General features: G+C 56.5%; 1 protein-coding gene across 1 annotated transcript; it reads right to left on the bottom strand.

Annotated features, from left to right (window-relative positions):
• Positions 1-294: 294 nt before the first annotated feature.
• On the bottom strand, positions 295-20,497 carry SCAF1 (SR-related CTD associated factor 1). Its single transcript, XM_082299781.1, has 11 exons — positions 20,469-20,497; positions 18,997-19,136; positions 18,463-18,508; positions 17,424-17,485; positions 16,528-16,583; positions 15,208-15,335; positions 10,731-13,823; positions 10,516-10,598; positions 9,665-9,931; positions 7,098-7,226; positions 295-752 (listed from the first exon to the last, which is right to left on the bottom strand). The coding sequence occupies exons 2-11, from the start codon at positions 19,120-19,122 to the stop codon at positions 528-530; spliced, it is 4,215 nt and encodes a 1,404-aa protein (XP_082155907.1). The 5' UTR covers positions 19,123-19,136; positions 20,469-20,497; the 3' UTR covers positions 295-527.
• Positions 20,498-23,068: the final 2,571 nt, after the last annotated feature.

The raw sequence follows: 23,068 nt of genomic DNA, 5'->3' as shown, positions 1-23,068 counted from the left end.
TTCCCAGATTTAGGGGGTCCCACCCCCCCTTTTCCCAATTTTAGGGGGGGTCCCACCCTTCTTTCCCAATTTTAGGGGTCCCAACCCCCCAAAAAGAGGCTCCCACACCCCCTTTCCCAATTTTAGGGGCTCCCACCCCCCCTTCCCAAATTTAGGGGCTCCCAAACCCCCAATTTAGGGGGTCCCACTCCCCCTTTTCCCAAATTTAAGGGGTCCCACTCCCCCTTTTCCCAAATTTCGGGCCCCCCCCGCCCCCCAAGAAACGACAGCGCCGCCGCGTGGCTAAAGGCAGTTTATGACGGGATTTTTGGGGCTCCCGGGGGGGTTTTTGGGGTGCTTCTCTCACCGCGGGGCTCAGGGTGGGGCTCGGGGGGGGGGGGGTCAGGGTTTCCAAAATCCATGCTAAATAGGTCAAACCATTTGTTTTCCAGGAAAAAAAGGCCGGGAAAAGGGGGAAAGAGAGAGGGGTGGAAAAAAAGGGATTTTTTGGGGGAGTGAGGTTTTTTTTTTTGGGGGGGGGTTTGTATTTACAGCGGGGGGAGGGGAAGGATGGGGGGGGCTTTGTCTCCTAAATCTTTTTGGGGTCCCCCCGGGCCTTGGGGAGGCCCCCCCAGGGCGGGTCCGGGGTCGTCGGGGGGGGCCCCCCCCCCTTTGCGGCCGCGCCTCCGGAAGTATTTGTAGCGCTGCACGTAGGCGCAGACCAGGTTGTTCACCTTGACAGGGTTGATCTCCCCGCTGCGGCTGTGGCAGATCTGGGGCGAAAAACAGCGAAATCGGGGCCGGTTCTTGAAGGTTTCTTTTAAAAGGATTTTTTGGGATTTTTTGGGGATTTTTTTGGGGTTTTTTAGGGGGGTTTTTGAGGTTTTTTGGGGGTTTTGTTGAAATTTTTTGGAGGTTTTTAGGGGGGGTTTTGAGGTTTTTTGGGGGTTTGTTTGACATTTTTTGGAGGTTTTTGGTTTTTTTTTTTTTTTTATAAAGGAGAGTTTTTGGGGATTTTTCGGAATTTTTTGGGGGGATTTTTTGGGATTTTTTTGAATTTTTTTGGAATTTTTGGGGGTTTTTTTTGAAATTTTTTGGAGGTTTTTAGGGAGGTTTTGAGATTTTTTTGGGATTTTGTTTGAAATTTTTTGGAGGTTTTTAGGGGGTTTTTTGTTTGTTTTTTATTTTTCTTTTAAAGAAGATTTTTTGGGGATTTTTTGGAATTTTTTGGGGGGATTTTTTGGGATTTTTTTGAATTTTTTTGGAATTTTTGGGGGTTTTTTTTGAAATATTTTGGAGGTTTTTAGGGGGCTTTTTGAGATTTTTTGGGGGGTCTTTTGAAATTTTTTGGAGGTTTTTAGGGGGTTTTTGAGGTTTTTTGGGGGTTTTTTTGAAATTTTTTGGAGGTTTTTAGGATTTTGTTTTTTGTTTTTTTATTTTTCTTTTAAAGGAGATTTTTTGGGGATTTTTTGGAATTTTTTGGGGGGATTTTTTGGGATTTTTTTGAATTTTTTTGGAATTTTTGGGGGTTTTTTTTGAAATTTTTTGGAGGTTTTTAGGGGGGTTTTGAGATTTTTTGGGGGTTTTGTTTGAAATTTTTTGGAGGTTTTTAGGAGTTTTTTTGTTTGTTTTTTATTTTTCTTTCAAAGGAGATTTTTTGGGGATTTTTTGGAATTTTTGGGGGGATTTTTTGGGATTTTTTTGGAATTTTTGGGGGGTTTTTTTTGAATTTTTTTGGAGGTTTTTAGGGGGGTTTTTGAGTTTTTTTGGGGGTTTGTTTGACATTTTTTGGAGGTTTTTGTTTTTTTTTTTTTTTTATAAAGGAGAGTTTTTGGGGATTTTTTGGAATTTTTTGGGGGGATTTTTTGGGATTTTTTTGAATTTTTTTGGAATTTTTGGGGGTTTTTTTTGAAATTTTTTGGAGGTTTTTAGGGGGGTTTTGAGATTTTTTGGGGGTTTTGTTTGAAATTTTTTGGAGGTTTTTAGGAGTTTTTTTTGTTTGTTTTTTATTTTTCTTTCAAAGGAGATTTTTTGGGGATTTTTTGGAATTTTTGGGGGGATTTTTTGGGATTTTTTGGGATTTTATGGGGGGTTTTTTTTGAATTTTTTTGGAGGTTTTTAGGGGGGTTTTTGAGGTTTTTTGGGGGTTTGTTTGACATTTTTTGGAGGTTTTTGTTTTTTTTTTTTTTTTATAAAGGAGAGTTTTTGGGGATTTTTTGGAATTTTTTGGGGGGATTTTTTGGGATTTTTTGGGATTTTTTTGATTTTTTTTGGAATTTTTGGGGGTTTTTTTGAAATATTTTGGAGGTTTTTAGGGGGTTTTTTGAGATTTTTTGGGGGGTCTTTTGAAATTTTTTGGAGGTTTTTAGGGGGGTTTTGAGATTTTTTGGGGGTTTTGTTTGAAATTTTTTGGAGGTTTTTAGGAGTTTTTTTGTTTGTTTTTTATTTTTCTTTCAAAGGAGATTTTTTGGGGATTTTTTGGAATTTTTGGGGGGATTTTTTGGGATTTTTTTGGAATTTTTGGGGGGTTTTTTTTGAATTTTTTTGGAGGTTTTTAGGGGGGTTTTTGAGGTTTTTTGGGGGTTTGTTTGACATTTTTTGGAGGTTTTTGTTTTTTTTTTTTTTTTCTTATAAAGGAGATTTTTATGGGATTTTTTGGAATTTTTTGGGGGGATTTTTTGGGATTTTTTGGGATTTTTTTGATTTTTTTTGGAATTTTTGGGGGTTTTTTTTGAAATATTTTGGAGGTTTTTAGGGGGCTTTTTGAGATTTTTTGGGGGGTCTTTTGAAATTTTTTGGAGCTTTTTAGGGGGTTTTTGAGGTTTTTTGGGGTTTTTTTTGAAATTTTTTGGAGGTTTTTAGGATTTTGTTTTTTGTTTTTTTATTTTTCTTTTAAAGGAGATTTTTTGGGGATTTTTTGGAATTTTTTGGGGGGATTTTTTGGGATTTTTTGGATTTTTTTTGGAATTTTTGGGGTTTTTGAAATTTTTTGGAGGTTTTTAGGGGGGTTTTTGAGGTTTTTTGGGGGTTTTTTTGAAATTTTTTGGAGGTTTTTAGGGGGGTTTTTGAGGTTATTTGGGGGTTTTGTTTGAAATTTTTTGGAGGTTTTTAGGGGTTTTTTTGTTTGTTTTTAATTTTTCTTTTAAAGGAGATTTTTTGGGGATTTTTTGGAATTTTTTGGGGGGATTTTTTGGGATTTTTTTGAATTTTTTTTGAATTTTTGGGGGTTTTTTTTGAAATTTTTTGGAGGTTTTTAGTGGGGTTTTTTGGGTTTTTTTTGAAATTTTTTGGAGGTTTTTAGGGGGTTTTTTGTTTGTTTTTTATTTTTCTTTTAAAGGAGATTTTTTGGGGATTTTTTGGGGGGATTTTTTGGGATTTTTTTGAATTTTTTTGGAATTTTTGGGGGTTTTTTTGAAATTTTTTTGGAGGTTTTTAGGGGGTTTTTTGAGATTTTTTGGGGGGTCTTTTGAAATTTTTTGGAGGTTTTTAGGGGGGTTTTGAGTTTTTTTGGGCGTTTTTTTGAAATTTTTTGGAGGTTTTTAGGGGGTTTTTTGTTTTTTATTTTTCTTTTAAAGGAGATTTTTTGGGGATTTTTTGGAATTTTTTGGGGGGATTTTTTGGGATTTTTTTGAATTTTTTTGGAATTTTTGGGGGGTTTTTTTGAAATTTTTTGGAGGTTTTTAGGGGGGTTTTGAGTTTTTTTGGGCGTTTTTTTGAAATTTTTTGGAGGTTTTTAGGGGGGTTTTTTGTTTGTTTTTTATTTTTCTTTTAAAGGAGATTTTTTGGGGATTTTTTGGAATTTTTTGGGGGGATTTTTTGGGATTTTTTGGAATTTTTTTGGAATTTTTGGGGGTTTTTTTTGAAATTTTTTGGAGGTTTTTAGGGGGGTTTTGAGATTTTTTGGGGGTTTTGTTTGAAATTTTTTGGAGGTTTTTAGGGTTTTTTTTGTTTGTTTTTTATTTTTCTTTTAAAGGAGATTTTTTGGGGATTTTTTGGAATTTTTTGGGGGGATTTTTTGGGATTTTTTTGAATTTTTTTGGAATTTTTGGGGGTTTTTTTTGAAATTTTTTGGAGGTTTTTAGGGGGGTTTTGAGTTTTTTTGGGCGTTTTTTTGAAATTTTTTGGAGGTTTTTAGGGGGTTTTTTGTTTGTTTTTTATTTTTCTTTTAAAGAAGATTTTTTGGGGATTTTTTGGAATTTTTTGGGGGGATTTTTTGGGATTTTTTTGAATTTTTTTGGAATTTTTGGGGGTTTTTTTTGAAATTTTTTGGAGGTTTTTAGAGGATTTTTTGGGATTTTTTTTGGATTTTTTGGTGGTTTTTTTATTTTTAAGGAGATTTTTTTATTTTTTTGGAATTTGGGGGGGATTTTTTTGGATTTTTTTTGAAATTTTTTGGAGTTTTTTTGGGGATTTTTTTATTTTTTTGGATTTTTTTAGGGGATTTTTTGAGATTTTTTTGGGGTTTTTTTGATATTTTTTTGAGATTCTGAGGGGATTTTTTGGGATTTTTTTGGGATTTTTTTGTTTTTTTTTTATTTTTATTTTTAAGAGGATTTTTTGGGATTTTTTTTGAATTTTTGGGGAATTTTTTGGGGGATTTTTTAAAAGTTTTTTGGGATTTTTTGGGGGATTTTTTTGGATTTTTTTGGGATTTTTTAGGGGATTTTTTGAGATTTTTTTTGGGTTTTTTTGATATTTTTTGGACATTTTTAGGGAATTTTTTGGGATTTTTTGTTTTTTTTTTATTTTTTAGGGGATTTTTTGGGATTTTTTTGAAATTTTTTGGGATTTTTGGGGGATTTTTTGGGGGATTTTTTTGGGAATTTTTGGGATTTTTTGGGGGGTTTTTTTGGGTATTTTAAATTTTTAAGGGATTTTTTTGGATTTTTTATTTTTTAGGGGATTTCTTTTTTATTTTTTTTAATTTGGGGGGATTTTTTTTTTTTTGAGGTTTTTTTGGATTTTTTAGGATTTTTTTAGGATTTTTTGGAATTTTTTTTGATTTTTGGGGGATTTTTTTGGGATTTTTAAATTTTTTTTTATTTTTGGAAATTTTTACTAAAAATTTTTTTAGGACTTTTTTATTTTTGGGGGGATTTTTTGTGGTTTTTTGAGATGCTTTTAGGATTTTTCTGGGATTTTTTTGAGATTTTTTGGGGGGATTTTTTGGGATTTTTTTGGGATTTTTAGGAGGATTTTTTGGTGATATTTGGAATTTTTTAAGGATTTTTTTGGGATTTTTTGGAATCTTTTTAGAACTTTTGTGGGATCTTTTGGAATTTTTTTAGGATTATTTTGGGGATTTTTAGGGGATTTTTGGGAAACTTTTTAAGGATTTAAAAAAAATTTTTAGGGATTTTTGGAGGATTTTTTGGTGGAATTTTGGGATTATTTTTAGAATTTATTTGGGTGATTTTTTTTGGGGGGGGGGATTTTTTTAGCATTTTTTGGGGCTTTTTTTTAGGAATTTTTGGAGGTTCCCCCACCCCAAATTCCACCCCCCCCCCGTTTTGGCTCCCCCTGGTTTTGGACCCCTCCCCAATTTGGGGATCCCCCCTCGCCCCCCTCCAATTTTAGGGCCCCTCCCCCCAATTTTGGTTCCCTGTGACTTTAAACCCCCGATTTTGGGAACACCCCCGATTTTGGGCCATTTCCCCCCTGATTTGGGGCCATTCTCCCCCGATTTGGGGCCATTTCTGCCTGATTTGGGCCATTTCTGCCCGATTTGGGGCCATTCCCCCCAATTTTGGGCCATTTCCCCCAATTTTGGGCCATTCTCCCCAATTTTGGGCCATTCTCCCCAATTTTGGGCCATTTCCCCCCGATTTGGGGCCATTTCCCCCCGATTTTGGGCCATTTCCCCCTGATTTGGGCCATTTCCCCCCGATTTGGGGCCATTTCCCCCCAATTTGGGCCATTTCCCCCCTGATTTTGGGCCATTCCCGCCCAATTTGGGGCCATTTCCCCCCGATTTGGGGCCATTCCCGCCCAATTTGGGGCCATTTCCCCCCGATTTGGGGCCATTTCCCCCCGATTTGGGGCCATTTCCGCCCAATTTGGGGCCATTTCCCTCCAATTTGGGCCATTCCCCCCGATTTGGGGCCATTTCCCCCCGATTTGGGGCCATTCCCGCCCAATTTGGGGCCATTTCCCCCTGATTTGGGCCATTTCCACCCAATTTTGGGCCATTTCCCCCCGATTTGGGCCATTCCCCCTGATCTGGGGCCATTTCCCCCCAATTTGGGGCCATTCTCCCCCGATTTGGGGCCATTTCTGCCTGATTTGGGCCATTTCTGCCCGATTTTGGGCCATTTCCCCCCTGATTTGGGCCATTTTCCCCAATTTTGGGCCATTTCCCCCCAATTTGGGGCCATTTCCCCCGATTTGGGGCCATTTCTGCCCGATTTGGGGCCATTTCCCTCCAATTTGGGCCATTCCCCCCGATTTGGGGCCATTTCCCCCCGATTTGGGGCCATTCCCGCCCAATTTGGGGCCATTTCCCCCTGATTTGGGCCATTTCCACCCAATTTTGGGCCATTTCCCCCCGATTTGGGCCATTCCCCCTGATCTGGGGCCATTTCCCCCCAATTTGGGGCCATTCTCCCCCGATTTGGGGCCATTTCTGCCTGATTTGGGCCATTTCTGCCCGATTTTGGGCCATTTCCCCCCTGATTTGGGCCATTTTCCCCAATTTTGGGCCATTTCCCCCCAATTTGGGGCCATTTCCCCCGATTTGGGGCCATTTCTGCCCGATTTGGGGCCATTTCCCTCCAATTTGGGCCATTCCCCCCGATTTGGGGCCATTTCCCCCCGATTTGGGGCCATTTCCCCCCGATTTGGGGCCATTTCCCCCCGATTTTGGGCCATTTCCCCCCGATTTTGGGCCATTTCCCCCCGATTTGAGGCCATTTCCCCCCGATTTGGGGCCATTCTCCCCCCAATTTGGGGCCATTTCCCCCCAGTTTGGGGCCATTCTCTCCCAATTTGGGGCCATTCTCTCCCAATTTGGGGCCATTCCCCCAGATTTGCGGCCATTTCCACCCGATTTTGGGCCATTTCCCCCCAATTTGGGGCCATTCTCCCCCAGTTTGGGGCCATTTCCCCCCGATTTGGGGCACCTTGTGCACGGCCTTGCGCAGGATGTCCTTGTACTCGTCCTTGGTGATGTCCTTGCGCTGGTAGAAGGGTTTGATGGCCAGCTTGACCTCCTCGACCGCCCTCTCCTGCGTGTGCAGCTTCTTCAGGTACTGCGGACACGGCCACTCGTGGTCACTTGTGGTCACTCGCGGTCACTCGCGGTCACTCGCGGTCACCGGCGGTGACAACGTGGGACGATGGACATCGGTGACGTGGGGGGAACCCAACGCTGATGGTGCCACCGCCCACCCAACCTGAAGTGACCTCAACACCCTGATGGTCACCAGAACCATCAGAGAGTGAGCCCAAGACCCTCGTGGTCATCAGAACCAACTTGGGGTGATCCCAACACCCTCATGGTCATCAGAACCATCACAGAGTGGCCCCAACACCCCTGTGGTCATCAGAACCATCACAGAGTGACCCCAATGCCCTTGTGGTCATCAGAACCAACTTGGGGCGACCTCAACACCCTCGTGGTCATCAGAACCATCACAGAGTGACCCCAATGCCCTTGTGGTCATCAGAACTGCCTTGGGGCAACCTCAAGACCCTGATGGCCACGGTCACCTTGGGGTGACCTCAAGACCCTCGTGGTCATCAGAACCAACCTGAGGTGACCCCAACACCCCTGTGGTCATCAGAACCAATTTGGGGTGACCCTAAGACCCTTGTGGTCACCAGAACCATCACAGAGTGACCCCAACACCCCTGGGGTCATCAGAACCGACCTGAGGTGACCCCAAAGCCCTGATGGCCACGGTCACCTTGGGGTGACCCCAAGACCCTCGTGGTCACCAGAATCATCACAGAGTGACCCCAAGACCTTGATGGTTATCAGAACCAACTTGGGGTGACCCCAATGTCCTGATGGTCATCAGAACCAATTTGGGGTGACCCCAACACCCTCGTGGTCACCAGAACCAATTTGGGGCGACCTCAAGACCCTGACGGCCACGGTCAACTTGGGGTGACCTCAAGACCCTTGTGGTCATCAGAATCAACCAGAGCTGACCCCAACACCCTCATGGTCACCAGAACCATCACAGAGTGACCTCAACATCCTCGTGGTCACCAGAACTGACCTGAGGTGACCCCAAGGCCCTGACGGCCATGGTCACCTTGGGGTGACCCCAAGATCCTTGTGGTCACCAGAACCATCACAGAGTGACCCCAATGCCCTGATGGCCACCAGAACTGATTTGGGGTGACCCCAAGGCCCTGATGGCCATGGTCACCTTGGGGTGACCCCAACACCCTCTGGTGACCCTCATGGTCATCAGAACCATCACAGAGTGGCCTCAAGACCCTCGTGGTCATCAGAACCAGTTTGGGGTGACCCCAACACCCTCATGACCCTCAGAACCAACGTGAGGTGACTCCAATGCCACCATAGCCACGGTCGCCTCGGGGTGACCCCAACACCCTCATGGTCACCAGAACCAATTTGGGGTGACCTCAACACCCTCATGGTCACCAGAACCGAACTGAGGTGACCCCAAGGCCCTGATGGCCACAGTCACCTTGGGGTAACCCCACTGCCCTGATGGTCATCAGAACTGACCTGGGGTGACCCCAACACCCCTGTGGTCATCAGAACCAATTTGGGGTGACCCCAACACCTTCATGACCCTCGGAACCAACGTGAGGTGACTCCAATGCCACCATAGCCACGGTCACCCCAACACCCTCATGGTCACCAGAACCAATTTGGGGTGACCTCAACACCCTGGTGGTCATCAGAACCATCACAGAGTGACCCCAATGGCCTGATGGTCATCAGAACCAATTTGGGGTGACCTCAACACCCTCATGGTCACCAGAACCGAACTGAGGTGACCCCAAGGCCCTGATGGCTACAGTCACCTTGGGGTAACCCCACTGCCCTGATGGTCATCAGAACTGACCTGGGGTGACCCCAACACCCCTGTGGTCACCAGAACCAATTTGGGGTGACTCCAACACCCTCACGGTCATCAGAACTGACCTGAGGTGACCCCAACAGCCTCATGGTCATCAGAACTGACTTGGGGTAACCTCAAGACCCTCGTGGTCATCAGAACCAATTTGGGGTGACCCCAACACCTTCATGACCCTCGGAACCAACGTGAGGTGACTCCAATGCCACCATAGCCGCGGTCACCCCAACACCCTCATGGTCACCAGAACCAATTTGGGGTGACCTCAACACCCTGGTGGTCATCAGAACCATCACAGAGTGACCCCAATGGCCTGATGGTCATCAGAACCAATTTGGGGTGACCTCAAGACCCTGACGGTCACCAGAACCATCACAGAGTGACCCCAACGGCCTCGTGGTCATCAGAACCAATTTGGGGTGACCCCCCGGCCCTGACGGCCACGGTCACCTTGGGGTGACCCCAAGGCCCTCGTGACGTCACCAACAGGGAGCGCCCCTGTCCCCACCCTCTCCGTGCCCCACCCCCACCGACATCGGCCCCGTCCCCGTGTGCCCCCAACCCATCCCCGCACCCCCTGTGCCCCCCCTGTGCCCCCCCTGTGCCCCCCGTGCCCATCCCCCGCTGACCTTGTCGCTGTCCCCTCTGCCCTCGCCGTCCCTCCGGTCACCTCCGGCCGCGCCTCCTCCGTACAGGGGGGGCCCCCCCGCCCCCACCCCGGCCCCCCCCGCAGCCCCCGGGACCCCCAACCCGGGCAGGGTGGGGGTGGGGGGCGCGGGGGGGCCCCCCCCGAGGGGCAGCAGGTACGGGGGGGGCAGGTGGGGGGGCCCGGGGGGGCCCGGGGGGGGCTGGGAGGGGCCCAGGGGGGGAGGGGCCGCCTTTGTGTGGCTCAGGATCTGCCGGGAAATTTTGGGGGGGGGGGGGGTCACAGGGGTGGGGGGCACCCATGGGGGGGGGCCCTGTCCCCACATCCCCCTCGCCGGGGGTCTGGTCCCTTTTGGGGGTGTCCCTTGTCCCCCTCCCCCATATGGGACGTCCTGGGGGGGTCCCCACCCCCCTTTTTGGGGTCTCCCTGTCCCTTTAAGGGTCCCCACCCCCTTTTCGGGGCCTCCCTGTCACTTTAGAACTCCCCACCCCCTTTTTGGGGTCCCCACCCCCCTTTTTGGGGTCTCCCTGTCCCTTTACAGGTCCCCATCCCCCTTCTTGGGGTCTCCCTGCCCCTTTAGGACTCCCCACCCCCTTTTTGGGGTCCCCACCCCTCTTTTCGGGCTCTCCCTGTCCCTTTAGGGATCTCCACCCCCTTTTTGGGGTCTCCCTGCAGCTCGGGGGGTCCCGCTGTCCCCTCGCCGTGTCCCCACCCTCTTTGGGGTCTCCCTCTTCCTTTAGGACTCCCCACTCCCTTTTTTGAGGTCCCCACCCCCCTTTTTGGGCTCTCCCTGTCCCTTTTAGGGCTCCCGCTGTCCCCTCCTGCTGTCCCCACCTGGTTGGTGGCCTGGATCAGCTCCTGCGCCTTGGCCCTGCTGGCCAGGTTGGCTTCTTCCATCTTGAACAGCAACGCCGTCACTGCGAGAAGGGAACAAGGGGTGGGGGCGAAAAAAAAAAAAAAAAAAAATCCACCACACCCCATTACCCCCCCCCCCCCCCAGAGAACACCCCAAAACCTCCCCTAAACCCCCCCAAAAAAAAGCCACCTACGTGCCAGCACGCCGCTGGTGGCACAGTCCACCCCTCCCTGCAGGCTCCAGCCCCCCGCCGCCGCCGCCGCCGCCGCCGGGGGGGCACCCGGGGGTCTCGGGGGCTCCTCCTTCCCCTCGGAGCGGCTGTCGGCCTCGGGGTCCCCCGCGGGGGCATCGCCGCCGCCGCCGCCCTCGGTGCCCGCTCCCTGCGGGGCAGCCCCGGCGCCCTCCTCGGGCAGGAAGGACACGTCGGGGGTCTTGCAGCTGCTGTCCACCGTCTGCGAGTCCGGGGTCAGCTCCCGCTCGGGGGGAGCCGCGGGGGCCGCGGCCGCCGGGGGGGCTTTGGGGGCGGCCGGGGTCGGGGGGGGGCTGGGAGGTTTGGGGGTGGCCCCCCCGGATTTCTCGGAGCCCGACCAGGCCGGCTCGGGTTTGGGGGGCAGGCGCAGCGGGGGGGTCCCGGCGCCTTGGCTGCAGCTGTCGGCTTTGGACTTCTTCAAGGCGCCCTTGGTCTTGGTCTTCCTCTTCTTGCGGGCCTCGCCCTTGGCTTTGACCTTCACCTTCTTCACCCCTCCCTTGGCCTTGGGGGGCTTCAGCTTGCGGGGTTTGGCCCCCCCATCGCGGGCCGGCCCCTCGGCTTTGGGGCCGCCTTTGTCCGCCTTGTCCTCGGCCTTGAGGAACGGGGCGCGGCTCTCGGCGTCGCGGGCGAACTTGACGGCGATGCCGCTGCCGGGGCCGCCACCGCCCGGCCCGGCCCCGCCGCCCGGCCCGGCGCCGCCGCCCTCCTTGCCGGGGGTCGTGGTGGAGCTGACGCCCTCGCGGATCAACACGGACACCTTGGACTGCAGCTTCACCTTGCGGGACGCGGGCGGCTTCGGGGGAGCCCCCTCCGCCTCCTTGTGCCCCCCGCCGCCCGTTTTCCCTTTCCGCGCCGCCTTCTCCCGCTGCTTCTCCTTGGTTTTGCCCGCATCGGGCGCGGGAGGCTCGGGGTATTCCTTGAACTTCTTCTTGTACTTCTCGCGGCCCGGGGGCCGCTCCTCGGTGCGGCCGCGCTTCCGCTCCTTGTCCTTCTTGTCGGGCGGCGGCGGCGGCCGCGCCTCCGCCTTGCGCGCCGGGAACTCGGCGTGCTCGCGGTCCGAGAAGCCCTCGAAGCTCAGCCCCTCGGAGTCGTAGAGCACCTCCCGCTTGGGCTCGGGCGTGGCGGCGCGGCGGCTCACGGTGATGGTCCTTTTGATGGCGAACAGGTCGGAATCGTTGAGCTCCTGCACGGACGGCGGCACCACCGCCCGCAGCTCCCGGCGCCGCCCCGAGCCCGAATCGCCTTTCTCCGCCTTGGGCTCCGCGTCCCGCCGGGAACCGCGCCGCTCCCGCGACCGCGAGCGCTGCTTCTTCTTCTTCTTGTCGCCGCGGTGCTTCTCCTTGTGCCGGGAGCGCCCGGAGCTGCCCGAGCGGCGGCTGCGCCGCTTCTCCCGCGACCGCGAGCGCCGCGACCACGAGCGCCGGCGGGAGCGCGACCGGGAGCCGCGGCGCCGGTGCCGCTCCTTGGACTTGGGCGCGGGCTCCGGAGGCTTCTTGGCGCTGCCCCAGGCGCTTCCCGAGCCGCCGCGCTCCCGGGAGCGCTTGGATTTCTTGCGGGACGCGGCGGAAGGCGAACGCGGCGACGGCGGCGCGCGGAGCCGGCGCTGGGTCAGGATTTTCCGCCGCAGGTCGGAGCCGCCGCTTTTCCAGCGCGGGTCCGGTTGGGATTCGGCCCCGAAATCGGCTTCCTCGTCCGAGTCGGCGTGCAGGGAAAGGAAATCGTCGCCGCCCTCGGGCAGCCGCGGGGCTCTGGGCTCCGGGGCCCGGCTGCGGGCGCTGCCGGGGGTGCCGGCGCCCGCCGAGCCGCGGAAGATGCGCAGGGGGCTGAAGCGCTCCTCCTCGGGCTGCACGATCTCGCCCTCCTCGATCTCCGAGTCCCCGGGCGTGCCCCACTCGCGGCGCCCGCGGTGCCGGGAGGTTTTTGGGGTGCCGGCGGCCCCGGCGCCGCGGGGTTGGGGCGGAACCCCGGCGATTTGGGGCGCTTTGGGGTTGCCGGCGGTCACCACTTCCAGCGAGAGCTTCCCGTCGAATTTGGGGTGCGCCTCGCTCTCGGCGCGGCCTTTGCCCCCCAGATCCACCACGAAGACGCGGCGCCGCGGCTCCGCCAGCGCCCCGTCCCGGGGGGAAGAGCCTTCCTCCCGCTCCTCTTCCTCCTCCTCCTCTTCCTCCTCCTCCGGCAGCGTCGAGTCGGCCCCGGGCGGGTTCGGGGGCGTTTTAGGGGGTCCCGGCTCCGGCTCCTTCTCGAAATCCTGGCTCAGGCTGTTGTCGTCGTAGATGCCGGCCAAGGTCTCCGAGATGCGGCTGATGCTGTGGGAAACGTCGGGCAGCGCCGGCGGCTCTTCCTCCTCCTCCTCCTCCTCTTCCTCCTCTTCTTCCTCCTCCTCCTCCTCCTCCTCCTCCTCTTCTTCCTCCTCCTCCTCCTCCTCCTCGGGGCTGGGGCTGCTCCGAGACGAACTGGGGTTGGAGCCCGTGGGGTCGAAGGGGTCGTACTTCTGGTCCTGCCGCCCTTCGGCCTCTTTGCCGGGCGAGGAAGAGGAGGCGCCGCCGTAGCCGAACTCCGGGGGGGCCCCGCCGCCCCCTCCCCCGCCGCCGCCGCCGCCGCCCGGGTTCTCCTCGTCGGTGGGGTGGAAAGGATCATAAATATCCAGGGAGGGCGAGCGGGGCCGGGCGGAAGCGGGCGGGGGGCCCGAGGAAGAGGAGGCGGACGAGGAGGAAGAGCGGGAGGAAGAAGAGGAGGAAGAGGAAGAGGAGGAAGAGGAAGAATCGGCTTTTTCCGGGGGGTGCGTGCGGCCGGGCTCGTCCCGGGGTGCTGCCGGGGCTTGGGGGGGTCGTTGCTGCTGTTGGGGTCCCCCCGGTCCCCCCGGAGCGGCAGCGCGGGGTCCCCGGGGGCGCCGGGGCCGGCCCGGCGTGGGGGGAGGGGCCCGGCGGGTCCGGTGAGGGAGGGGGGGCGCGGGGGGGGTCCCGGCGGGGGGACCCGGGGGGGACGGGGGACCCCCGGGAACGCGCCAGCGGCGGGAGGAGGTGCCGGGGAGGTGGCCTGGGAGAGGGAGGGGGGTGGAAGGAAAAAAGGGGGGGGGGGGGGTCAGGAGGGTGAGAGAGACCCCCCCCCAAAAAATCCTACAGAGATCCCCCAATTCCCCGTCGGGAAATTCCCATTTTCAGCCCCAAACACCTCCCCAAACCCCCCATTTCTGCCCCAAAATCCGTCCATTTGTCCCCAAATCCATCCCTCCCCCCCCCGAAAACGCCCTCCCACCCCCAAACCCCTCCAATCCTTCTGAAAACGCCCCTAAAACGCCCCCGGTGCCCCTCCCCCACCCATTTCCCCACAAAAATGCCCCCGTTTGCCCCCCCCGAAAATCCCCCATTTCACCCCCAAATTCCGTTTGCCCCCCCAAAATTCCCGGTTTTGCCCCAAATCCCCCCCGTTTCCCCCCCAAAATCCCCCCCATTTGTCCCCCAAAATCCATTTCCTCCCCCAAAATTCCGTTTCCCCCCCAAATCCCCCCGTTCCGCCCCAAATTCTGTTTTACCCCCCAAAATACCCCGTTTTCCCCCCAAAACCCGGTTTACCCCCCAAACCCCACCCATTGTTACCCCCAAAACTCCCCAATCCCCCCCAAAATCCCCCGTTTCCCCCCAAATCCCCCCATTTTCCCCCCAAATCCCCCCCATTTTTACCCCCAAAACCCGTTTCCCCCCCAAATCCCCATTTTCCCCCGAAATTCCCCCCCAAATCCCCCGTTTCCCCCCCAAATCCCCATTTCCCCCAAAATTCCCCCCAAATCCCCCGTTTCCCCCCCAAATCCCCATTTTCCCCCGAAATTCCCCCCAAATCCCCCGTTTCCCCCCCAAATCCCCATTTCCCCCCAAAATTCCCCCCCAAATCCCCCGTTTCCCCCCCAAATCCCCATTTTCCCCCCAAAATTCCCCCCCAAAACCCCCCGTTTCCCCCCCAAATCCCCATTTCCCCCCGAAATTCCCCCCAAATCCCCCGTTTCCCCCCCAAATCCCCATTTTCCCCCGAAATTCCCCCCAAAACCCCCCGTTTCCCCCCCAAAATCCCCATTTTCCCCCGAAATTCCCCCCAAAACCCCCCGTTTCCCCCCCAAATCCCCATTTTCCCCCGAAATTCCCCCCCAAAATCCCCCATTTCCCCCCCAAATCCCCATTTCCCCCCAAAATTCCCCCCAAATCCCCCGTTTCCCCCCCAAATCCCCATTTTCCCCCAAAATTCCCCCCAACATCCCCATTTTCCCTCGAAATTCCCCCCAAAATCCCACCCATTTCCCCCCCAAATCCCCATTTTCCCCCAAAATTCCCCCCCAAATCCCCCATTTCCCCCCCAAATCCCCCATTTCCCCCCAAAATTCCCCCCAAATCCCCCCCGTTGCCCCCAGCCCCCCCCGCTCGCCCCCCACCTCCTTTGGGTGCCCTCCAGGGCCTCTCCCTGCGCAGGAGCCCCGAGGTGGCCACGAGCCCCCCCAGGTCGCCCAGCCGGACCTCGGCCACCAACTCCAGCTCCTCCTCCTCGGGGGAGCCCTCCCCGCTGTGGGGTGGGAAAGGGGGAAAAGGGTCAGGGCACCCCAAAAAAAGGGCACCCCAAAAAACGGCACCCCAAAATAAAAGGGCACCCCAAAAAAGGGCACTCCAAAAAAAGGGCACCGAAAAAAATAGGGAATCCCCCAAAAAAAGGGCACCCCAAAAAAAGGGCACCCAAAAAAAGGGCACTCCAAAAAAAGGGAACCCCCCCAAAAAAAGGGCACCCCAAAAAAGGGCACTCCAAAAAAAGGGCACCCAAAAAAATAGGGAACCCCCCAAAAAAAGGGCACCCCAAAAAAAGGGCACCCAAAAAAAGGGCACTCCAAAAAAAGGGAACCCCCCCAAAAAAAGGGCACCCCAAAAAAGGGCACTCCAAAAAAAGGGCACCCCAAAAAAGGACACCCAAAAAAAAGGGTACCCCAAAAAAGGGCACTCCAAAAAAGGACACCCAAAAAAAAGGGCACCCAGAAAAGGGCACCCCAAAAAAAAGGCACCCCAAAAAAAGGGCACCCCAAAAAAAAAGGGCACCCCAAAAAAAGGCACCCCAAAAAAGGACACCCAAAAAAAAGGGCACCCAGAAAAGGGAACCCCAAAAAAAGGGCACCCCCAGACCCCAAAAATGCTCCTGGGCGGCCTCAGGAACCCCCCCAGCCCAAAAAACCCCCAAATTTGGGGGTGTCCATCCCAAAAGGGACCGAGGGGTTTGGGGGGAACCCCCCCCAAAATACCCCAAATTTGGGGGTGTCCATCCCAAAAAGGACTGAGGGGTTTGGGGTTCCCCCCACCCCAAAAGGAGCCTGGAATTGGGGGTGAGCCCCCTAAAAAAATCCCAGATTTTGGGGTCCCTCCCCCCCAAAAATCCCAAATTTTGGGGTTCCCCCCTCCCCAAGGAAGCCCAGATTTGGGGTTTCCCACCCAATTCTGTCCCCCCCCTCCCCCTTTTGGGGTCCCCCTTCCCACTTTTGGGGTCCCCTCCCCATTTTTGGGTCCCCCCTCCCCATTTTAGGGTCTCCCCAGTTTGGGATCCCCCTCCCCATTTCGGGGGCCCCCTCCCCATTTTGGGTCCCCCCTCCCCCAGTTTCGGGTCCCCCCTCCCCATTTTGGGGTCCCCCTCCCCATTTTTGGGTCCCCCCTCCCCATTTTAGGGTCCCCCCTCCCCATTTTAGGGTCCCCCCTCCCCATTTTGGGGTCCCCCTCACCTGCTCAGCTGCAGCTGCTCCAGGGCCCCCCCCGGCCCCCCCGCGGCTTCCCAGACCTGAGGGGAGATTTTGGGGGAAAAACCCCCGGATTTGGGTCAGGGGGGGCTGGGGGGATGGGGATGGATTGGGAGGGACTGGGAAGCAAACTGGGATCTACTGGGAGGGACTGGGAAGGACTGGGATGGGCTGCAAGGTGAACTGGGACATACTGGGAGGGACTGGGACCTACTGGGAGGGACTGGGATGGGCTGCAAAGTGAACTGGGAAAGCAACAGGGCCGAACTGGGCGTAACTAGACTAAACTGGGCTGAACTGGGAAAGCAACAGGGCGGAACTGGATGGAACTGGGCTGAACTGGGAAAGCAACAGGGCCGAACTGGGTGGAACTGGGCTGAACTGGGCTGAACTGGGAAAGCAACAGGGCTGAGCTGGATGGAACTGGGCCGAACTGGGCTGAACTGGGAAAGCAACAGGGCTGAGCTGGGCTGAACTGGGCTGAACTGGGAAAGCAACAGGGTCAAACTAGGCAGAACTGGGAAAGCAACAGGACCAAACTGGAGGGAACTGGGCCAAACTGGGCTGAACTGGGTGGAACTGGGCTGATCTGGGCTGAACTGGGCAGGACTGGGCAGGACTGGGCTGAACTGGGCGGGACTGGGCGGGACTGGGCGGGACTGGGTGAAACTGGGCGAAACTGGGCTGAACTGGGCTGAACTGGGTGGAACTGGGTGGAACTGGGCGGGACTGGGCTGAACTGGGTGGAACTGGGCCGGACTGGGTGGAACTGGGCGGAACTGGGCGGAACTGGGCTGAACTGGGCGGAACTGGGCCGAACAGGGCCAAACTGGGCCGGACTGGGCCAAACTGGGCAGAACTGGGCTGAACTGGTCACTCACCGGGCCGCCCTCGGGCCGGGGTCCCCAACACCAGCGCTGCCGGGGGGGCTTCCGGGGGGGGTCTGGGGGACACGAGAGGGGAGGGGTCACACCCAGGGACCCCCCAGGGGCACCCAGGGACCCCCCAGGGGGCACCAGGTGGCACTGAGACCCCCCCAGGTGGCACCAGGACCCTCCCAGGTGACATCAGATGGCACAGGGACCCCCCCCAGGTGGCACAGGGACCCTCCCAAGTGACATCAGGACCCCCCCAGGTGACATCAGGACTCCCCCCAGGTGACATCAGGACCCCCCAGGTGGCACCAGGACCCTCCCAGGTGACATCAGGTGCCACAGGGACCCCCCCCAGGTGACATCAGGACCCCCCCAGGTGGCACCAGGACCCTCCCAGGTGGCACCAGGTGGCACAGGGACCCCCCCCAGGTGACATCAGGACCCCCCCAGGTGGCACCAGGACCCTCCCAGGTGGCACCAGGTGGCACAGGGACCCCCCCCAGGTGACATCAGGACCCCCCTCAGGTGACATCAGCACCCCCCAGGTGGCACCAGGACCCCCCCAGGTGGCACCAGGACCCTCCCAGGTGACAGCAGCACCCCCCAGGTGGCATCAGGACCCCCCTCAGGTGACATTGGGGACCTCCCAGATGCCCTCAGGTGCCACTGAGGAGCCCTCAGGTGCCACAGGGACTCTCTCAGGTGCCACAGGGACCCCCCCAGGTGCCACAGGGACCCTCCCAGGTGACACCAGGACCCCCAAGGTGGCACCAGGACCCCCCCAGGTGACATTGGGGACCTCCCAGATGCCCTCAGGTGCCACTGAGGAACCCTCAGGTGCCACAGGGACTCTCTCAGGTGGCATCAGCTGGCACAGGGCCCCTCCCCAGGTGACACCAGGACCCCCCAGGTGGCACAGGGACCCCCCTCAGCTGGCACAGGGCCCCTCCCCAGGTGACATCAGGACCCCCCCAGGTGACATCAGGACCCCCCTCAGGTGGCATCAGGTGCCCCTGTGCCCCCCCAGGTGCCCCTGCCCCCTCACCTTGTCCCCAGACGAAGGCGCCGCTCACCAGGCGCTGCAGGGCTTTCTGGGGGGGGGGGGAGGGGGGGACACCCCAAAATCCGTCACCAGGGTCCCGGTCCCCAAATCCGCCCCCCAAAATCCCCCCTGCGGGGGTCCCAACACCCCCAAAAGCCCCCCAAAACTCTCTCAGGGGGGGTCCCAGCCCCCCAAAACCCCCTCAGGGGGGTCCCGACACCCCCAAACCCACCCCGAACCCCCTCAGGGGGATTCCAGCCCCCCAAAACCTTCCCCAGGTGGTCCCAGCCCCCCCAAAACCTCCCCTGGGGGGGTCCCAACACCCCAAACCCACCCCAAACCCCCTCATGGGGGTCCCAACACCCAAAACCCCCCCAAAACCTCCTCTGGGGGGGGGTCCCAAAACCCCTCCAAAACTCTCTCCGGGGGGGTCCCAGCCCCCCAAAACCCTCCCCAAACCCCCTCGGGGGGGGTCCCAGGCCCCCAAAACCCTCCCCAAACCCCCCTCGGGGGGGTCCCAGCCCTTCCCAGTCTCACCAGTAGCCCCTGGCTGGGCCGCAGGGACCCCTCAGGTTCTGGGGGGGCCCCCCCAGGCCCCCCCCCGTCCTCGCCCGGCCCTGCCGGGTCCTCCCCCCCCCGGGGGGGCTTCTCCTCCTCCTCCATGGGACGGCGACGGCCTGGGGGGGGGGGGGGGGGAGGAATTGGGGACTCCCCAAACCCCCCTTTTCCACCCCAATTTCCCTCTCAATCCAAATTTTGGCGCTTCTCCATTTTTTGGGTTTTTTTTTTTTTTTGCACCGGGAGCCTTTTTTCCAGCCCAAATCCTCCCCCCAATTCCTGCCCCAAAATTTCCCTCCCTGTCCTAAAGCCCCAAATCCCCCCGATTCTGCCCCAAATCGTACCTCGGAGTCCCCACTTTTACCCCAAATCCCGTTTCTCCCCCCAAATCCCCTCCCTGTGCCCCCAGTTCTTGCTGGTTTTCCCCAAATCCTTCCTTTCTTCCCCAAACTCCCGCCCCAAAGGATCCTTTTACCCCAAACCCCCGAGGTCCCACCCCTTACCCTGCTCCTTCACCCCAAAATTCCCCCATTCCCACCCCCAAATTCCCCTTTCACACCCAAAATTCCTCTCCCCGCATCCCAGATCTCCTCCTCCGACCCCAAACTCCTCCATTCTGACCCCAAATCCCATCTCTGTATCCCAAAAGTGCCACTTTTTTTCACCCCAAACCCTTTCCCTGTACCCCAAAATCCTTCGTTCCTCGCCTCAACTCACATTCCCCCTTTCTTACCCCAAATCCCTTCCCAAACCCCAAATCCCCCCTTTCTTACCCCAAATCCCTTCCCGATCCCACCCCAAATCCCCTCTCTGCACCCCAAATCCCCCTTTCTTACCCCAAATCCCTTCCCCAACACCAACTCCCCAATCCCACCCCAAATCCCCCCTTTCTTACCCCAAATCCCCCTTTTCTTACCCCAAACCCCAACTCCCCTCCCCGCACCCCAAATTCGCCTTTTCTTACCCCAAACCCCTTCCCCAACCCCAGCTCCCCGATCCCACCCCAAACTCCCTCTCCCCGTACCCCAAATCCCCCCTTTCTTACCCCAAATCCCTTCCCAAACCCCAAATCCCCCTTTTCTTACCCCAAATCCCCCCTTTCTCACCCCAAACCCCAACTCCCCTTCCCCAACCCCGCACCCCAAACCCCCGCACCCCAAATCCCCCGCTGCCACCCCAACCCCCCTTTCCTGGCCCCAAATCCCGCCCATCCCACCCCAAATCCCCTCAGCCCTCCCCTCCCCTCACGCCCCCTCCCCTTTCTCCCCCCGCCCCCTCCCCCCCCCAAATCCCGCCGTTCCCGCCCCAAACCACCCCAGACCTCCCCTTCTCCCCTCTCCCCACCCCGACCTCCCCCTCAGGACCCCCTTTCGACGTCCCGGACCCCCTGAGGACCCCTCAAACCCGCCCCGATCCCCCCGACCCCCGCCCGGGCCCCGCCGCCATTTTACCGCGGCTTCTCCGCTCCCTCCGCTGGGGGGCGGCGCCGCGCGGGGCACGACGGGTAGCGCCGCCTACCGGGGGGGAGGACCCGCGCCGCGCCGCGTTGCTAGGCGACGCCGCGCTGTGGCCACGCCCCCTCGCGGGAAGCCACGCCCCCGCTAAACCACGCCCCATGTGACCACGCCCCCTCGGCGCATGGGGCGGTGAGGGGGCGTGGCTTGCATATATTAAGGCGAGGCCACGCCCCCCCCGGCGGCGGAGGGGTTTTGGGGGTCTCGGGAGGGGTTTTGGGGGGTCCCAAGGGGAGGCTGGAGGGTCCTGGAGGTGTTTTGGGGGCTCCAAAAGGAGGGGGGGGAGGGTTTGACACCCCCCCCGGCCCCCAAAATCTGAGCCCCTCTCCCAAGTCATGTGACTCCCCCAAAGATGAGACGCCCCCCCCCCCAAATCTGAGCACCCCAAATTGTGACCCCCCCAACCCCCCCAGAAATTTAACCCCAACTCTGAGCACCCCCCAAACTCTGACACCCCCCCCCAAACTCTGACACCCCCTTCCCCCCCCAAAATCTGACCCCTCCCTACCCCCCCCAAAAATCGGGTGACCCCCCCCCCCCCACTCCGAGCCCCCCAAACCGCGTGACCCCCCCCCAAACCTGACCCCAAATCTGCCCCTCCCCAATTTCCCCCCGGTTCTGCCCCCGGCACCCCCCAAATTCCCCAAAACCCCCCCAAAAAAAACCCCCCCAGCCCCAAAAATAAACTCGCAGAGCCTCGGGAACGACGCAAAGCTCTCGGCAACACCCACGACATGTCACGATAGCCCGTAGGAAACGGGGGGGGGGAACCCCCCAATCTTCACCCCGAACCCCCCCTTCTCCTCTGTGGGACTGGGGGGGCACAGGGGGTGTTGGGGACCCCCCCCAAATTCCCTTTTCCGCCTCTTTTCCCCCCCTCATTTTCCACTTTTCTCGCAGTTTTTGGCCTCCAGGAGCTCCTTTTGCACCCCAAATCCTCTCCCCGCCCCCCAAATTCCCCCTTCTCGCACCAAAATCCTTCGTGCCCGCCCCGAATTCTCCTTTCACACCCCAAATCCATCTTTGCAGCCCCAGATTCCCCCAAATTCCAAACTCCCGGCACAAATCGCCCTCTCCCTGCCCCAAATTGTCCTTTTAGCCCAAATTCTCCCCCCCTTTGCACCCCCAATCTTCCCGTTCCCACCCCAAATCTGCCGCACCTGTCTGAAATTCCCTTGCTCCCACCCCAAATTGCCTCTTCTCAACCCAAACCCTCCATTCCCGCCCCAAATCCTCCTTTTTCACCCCAAACCCACCATTCCCACCGCAAACCCCTCCCCACACCCCAAATCTCCCCTTCTGACTCCAAATCTCCTCTTCTGACACCCAAACCCCTCCATCCCCCCCCAAAGCCCATCTCTGCACCCCAAACCTCCCCTTTTTAACCCCAAATCCTCCTTTTTCACCCCAAACCCACCATTCCCACCGCAAACCCCTCCCCACACCCCAAATCTCCCCTTCTGACCCCAAACCCCTCCATCCCCCCCAAAGCCCATCTCTGCACCCCAAACCTCCCCTTTTTAACCCCAAATCCTCCTTTTTCACCCCAAACCCCCGCGTTTCTCACCAAAACCCCCTCATTGCCACCCAACCCCCACCCCGCACCCCAAATCCTCCATTAACACCCCAAATCTCCCAAATCCCTCCCGATCCTCCCCAAAATCCCCTCAGCCCCCGCTCCCCTCACGCTCCATCCCCTCCCTCGGCCTCTCCCGCTCCCCGAAACCCCGAAATTCCGCCGTTCCCGCCTTGTATCCCCGCTTCTCCCTTCTCCCCCACCCCGAGCTCCCCCTCACATCCCCTCCCCACCCCTCAAACCCCCCCAAACAGCCCCAAAATCACCGCGATCCCCCCCGGCCCTGCCCGGGCCCTGCCGCCAGCTGACCGCGCCTCTTCCGCTGCCTAGCGCCGCCTAGCGGGGGGGAGGACCCGCGCCGCCGCTGGGCCACGCCCACCCACAGGCCACGCCCACCCACCCAAGCCACGCCCCCCAGTCGTGTCCAGCGGCGTCTCCGTGTCCGTCCCGCATCCCCCGGGCTCGCTGCCCTTGGCCACGCACCTTCCTCTTCTGCCTCATCTCCCACACGAGAGCCCTGCTCAGCCCAGCCGCCTTTCTGCCTCGCCTGCTTGGCTTCCGACACTCGGGAATTTCCTGCCCCTGTGCGCTCCGGAGGTGGTGTTGGACAGGTAACGAGCACGGATGGAGCCCAGCGTGTTTTCCATGGAGGGTTTCGGCACTCGGTCCCTGAGCGCCGGGAGGGGATCTCCAAGCTAAATTGTGGAGGTGCACCCCTGGGCACTTCAAATTTGAAGTTGTGCAAAGGAGTTCCAAAGTGAAATCCTGCCCGAAGGCAAAACCCGAGCTGCGCCCTGTCACAAAGCGCTGCCTCTCCCCGTGGCAGCCGCTTGGTGCTTGTGGCCGATCTCTCACATTCCCATCAATGTCCTGCGCTCCATTGGGACAGCTGAGTTCGGCTTCGAGCACTGACTCTTTTCCCTGCATGACATCTGTTACTGTGGGACTGCAAGGACCTTTT

The sequence above is a fragment of the Coloeus monedula genome (assembly GCF_965178545.1).
Source record: "Coloeus monedula genome assembly, chromosome: 34".
NCBI lineage: Eukaryota > Metazoa > Chordata > Aves > Passeriformes > Corvidae > Coloeus > Coloeus monedula.
The sequence above is the reverse complement of the archived record's forward strand: the minus strand, read 5'-3'. Positions and strand labels throughout refer to the sequence as shown.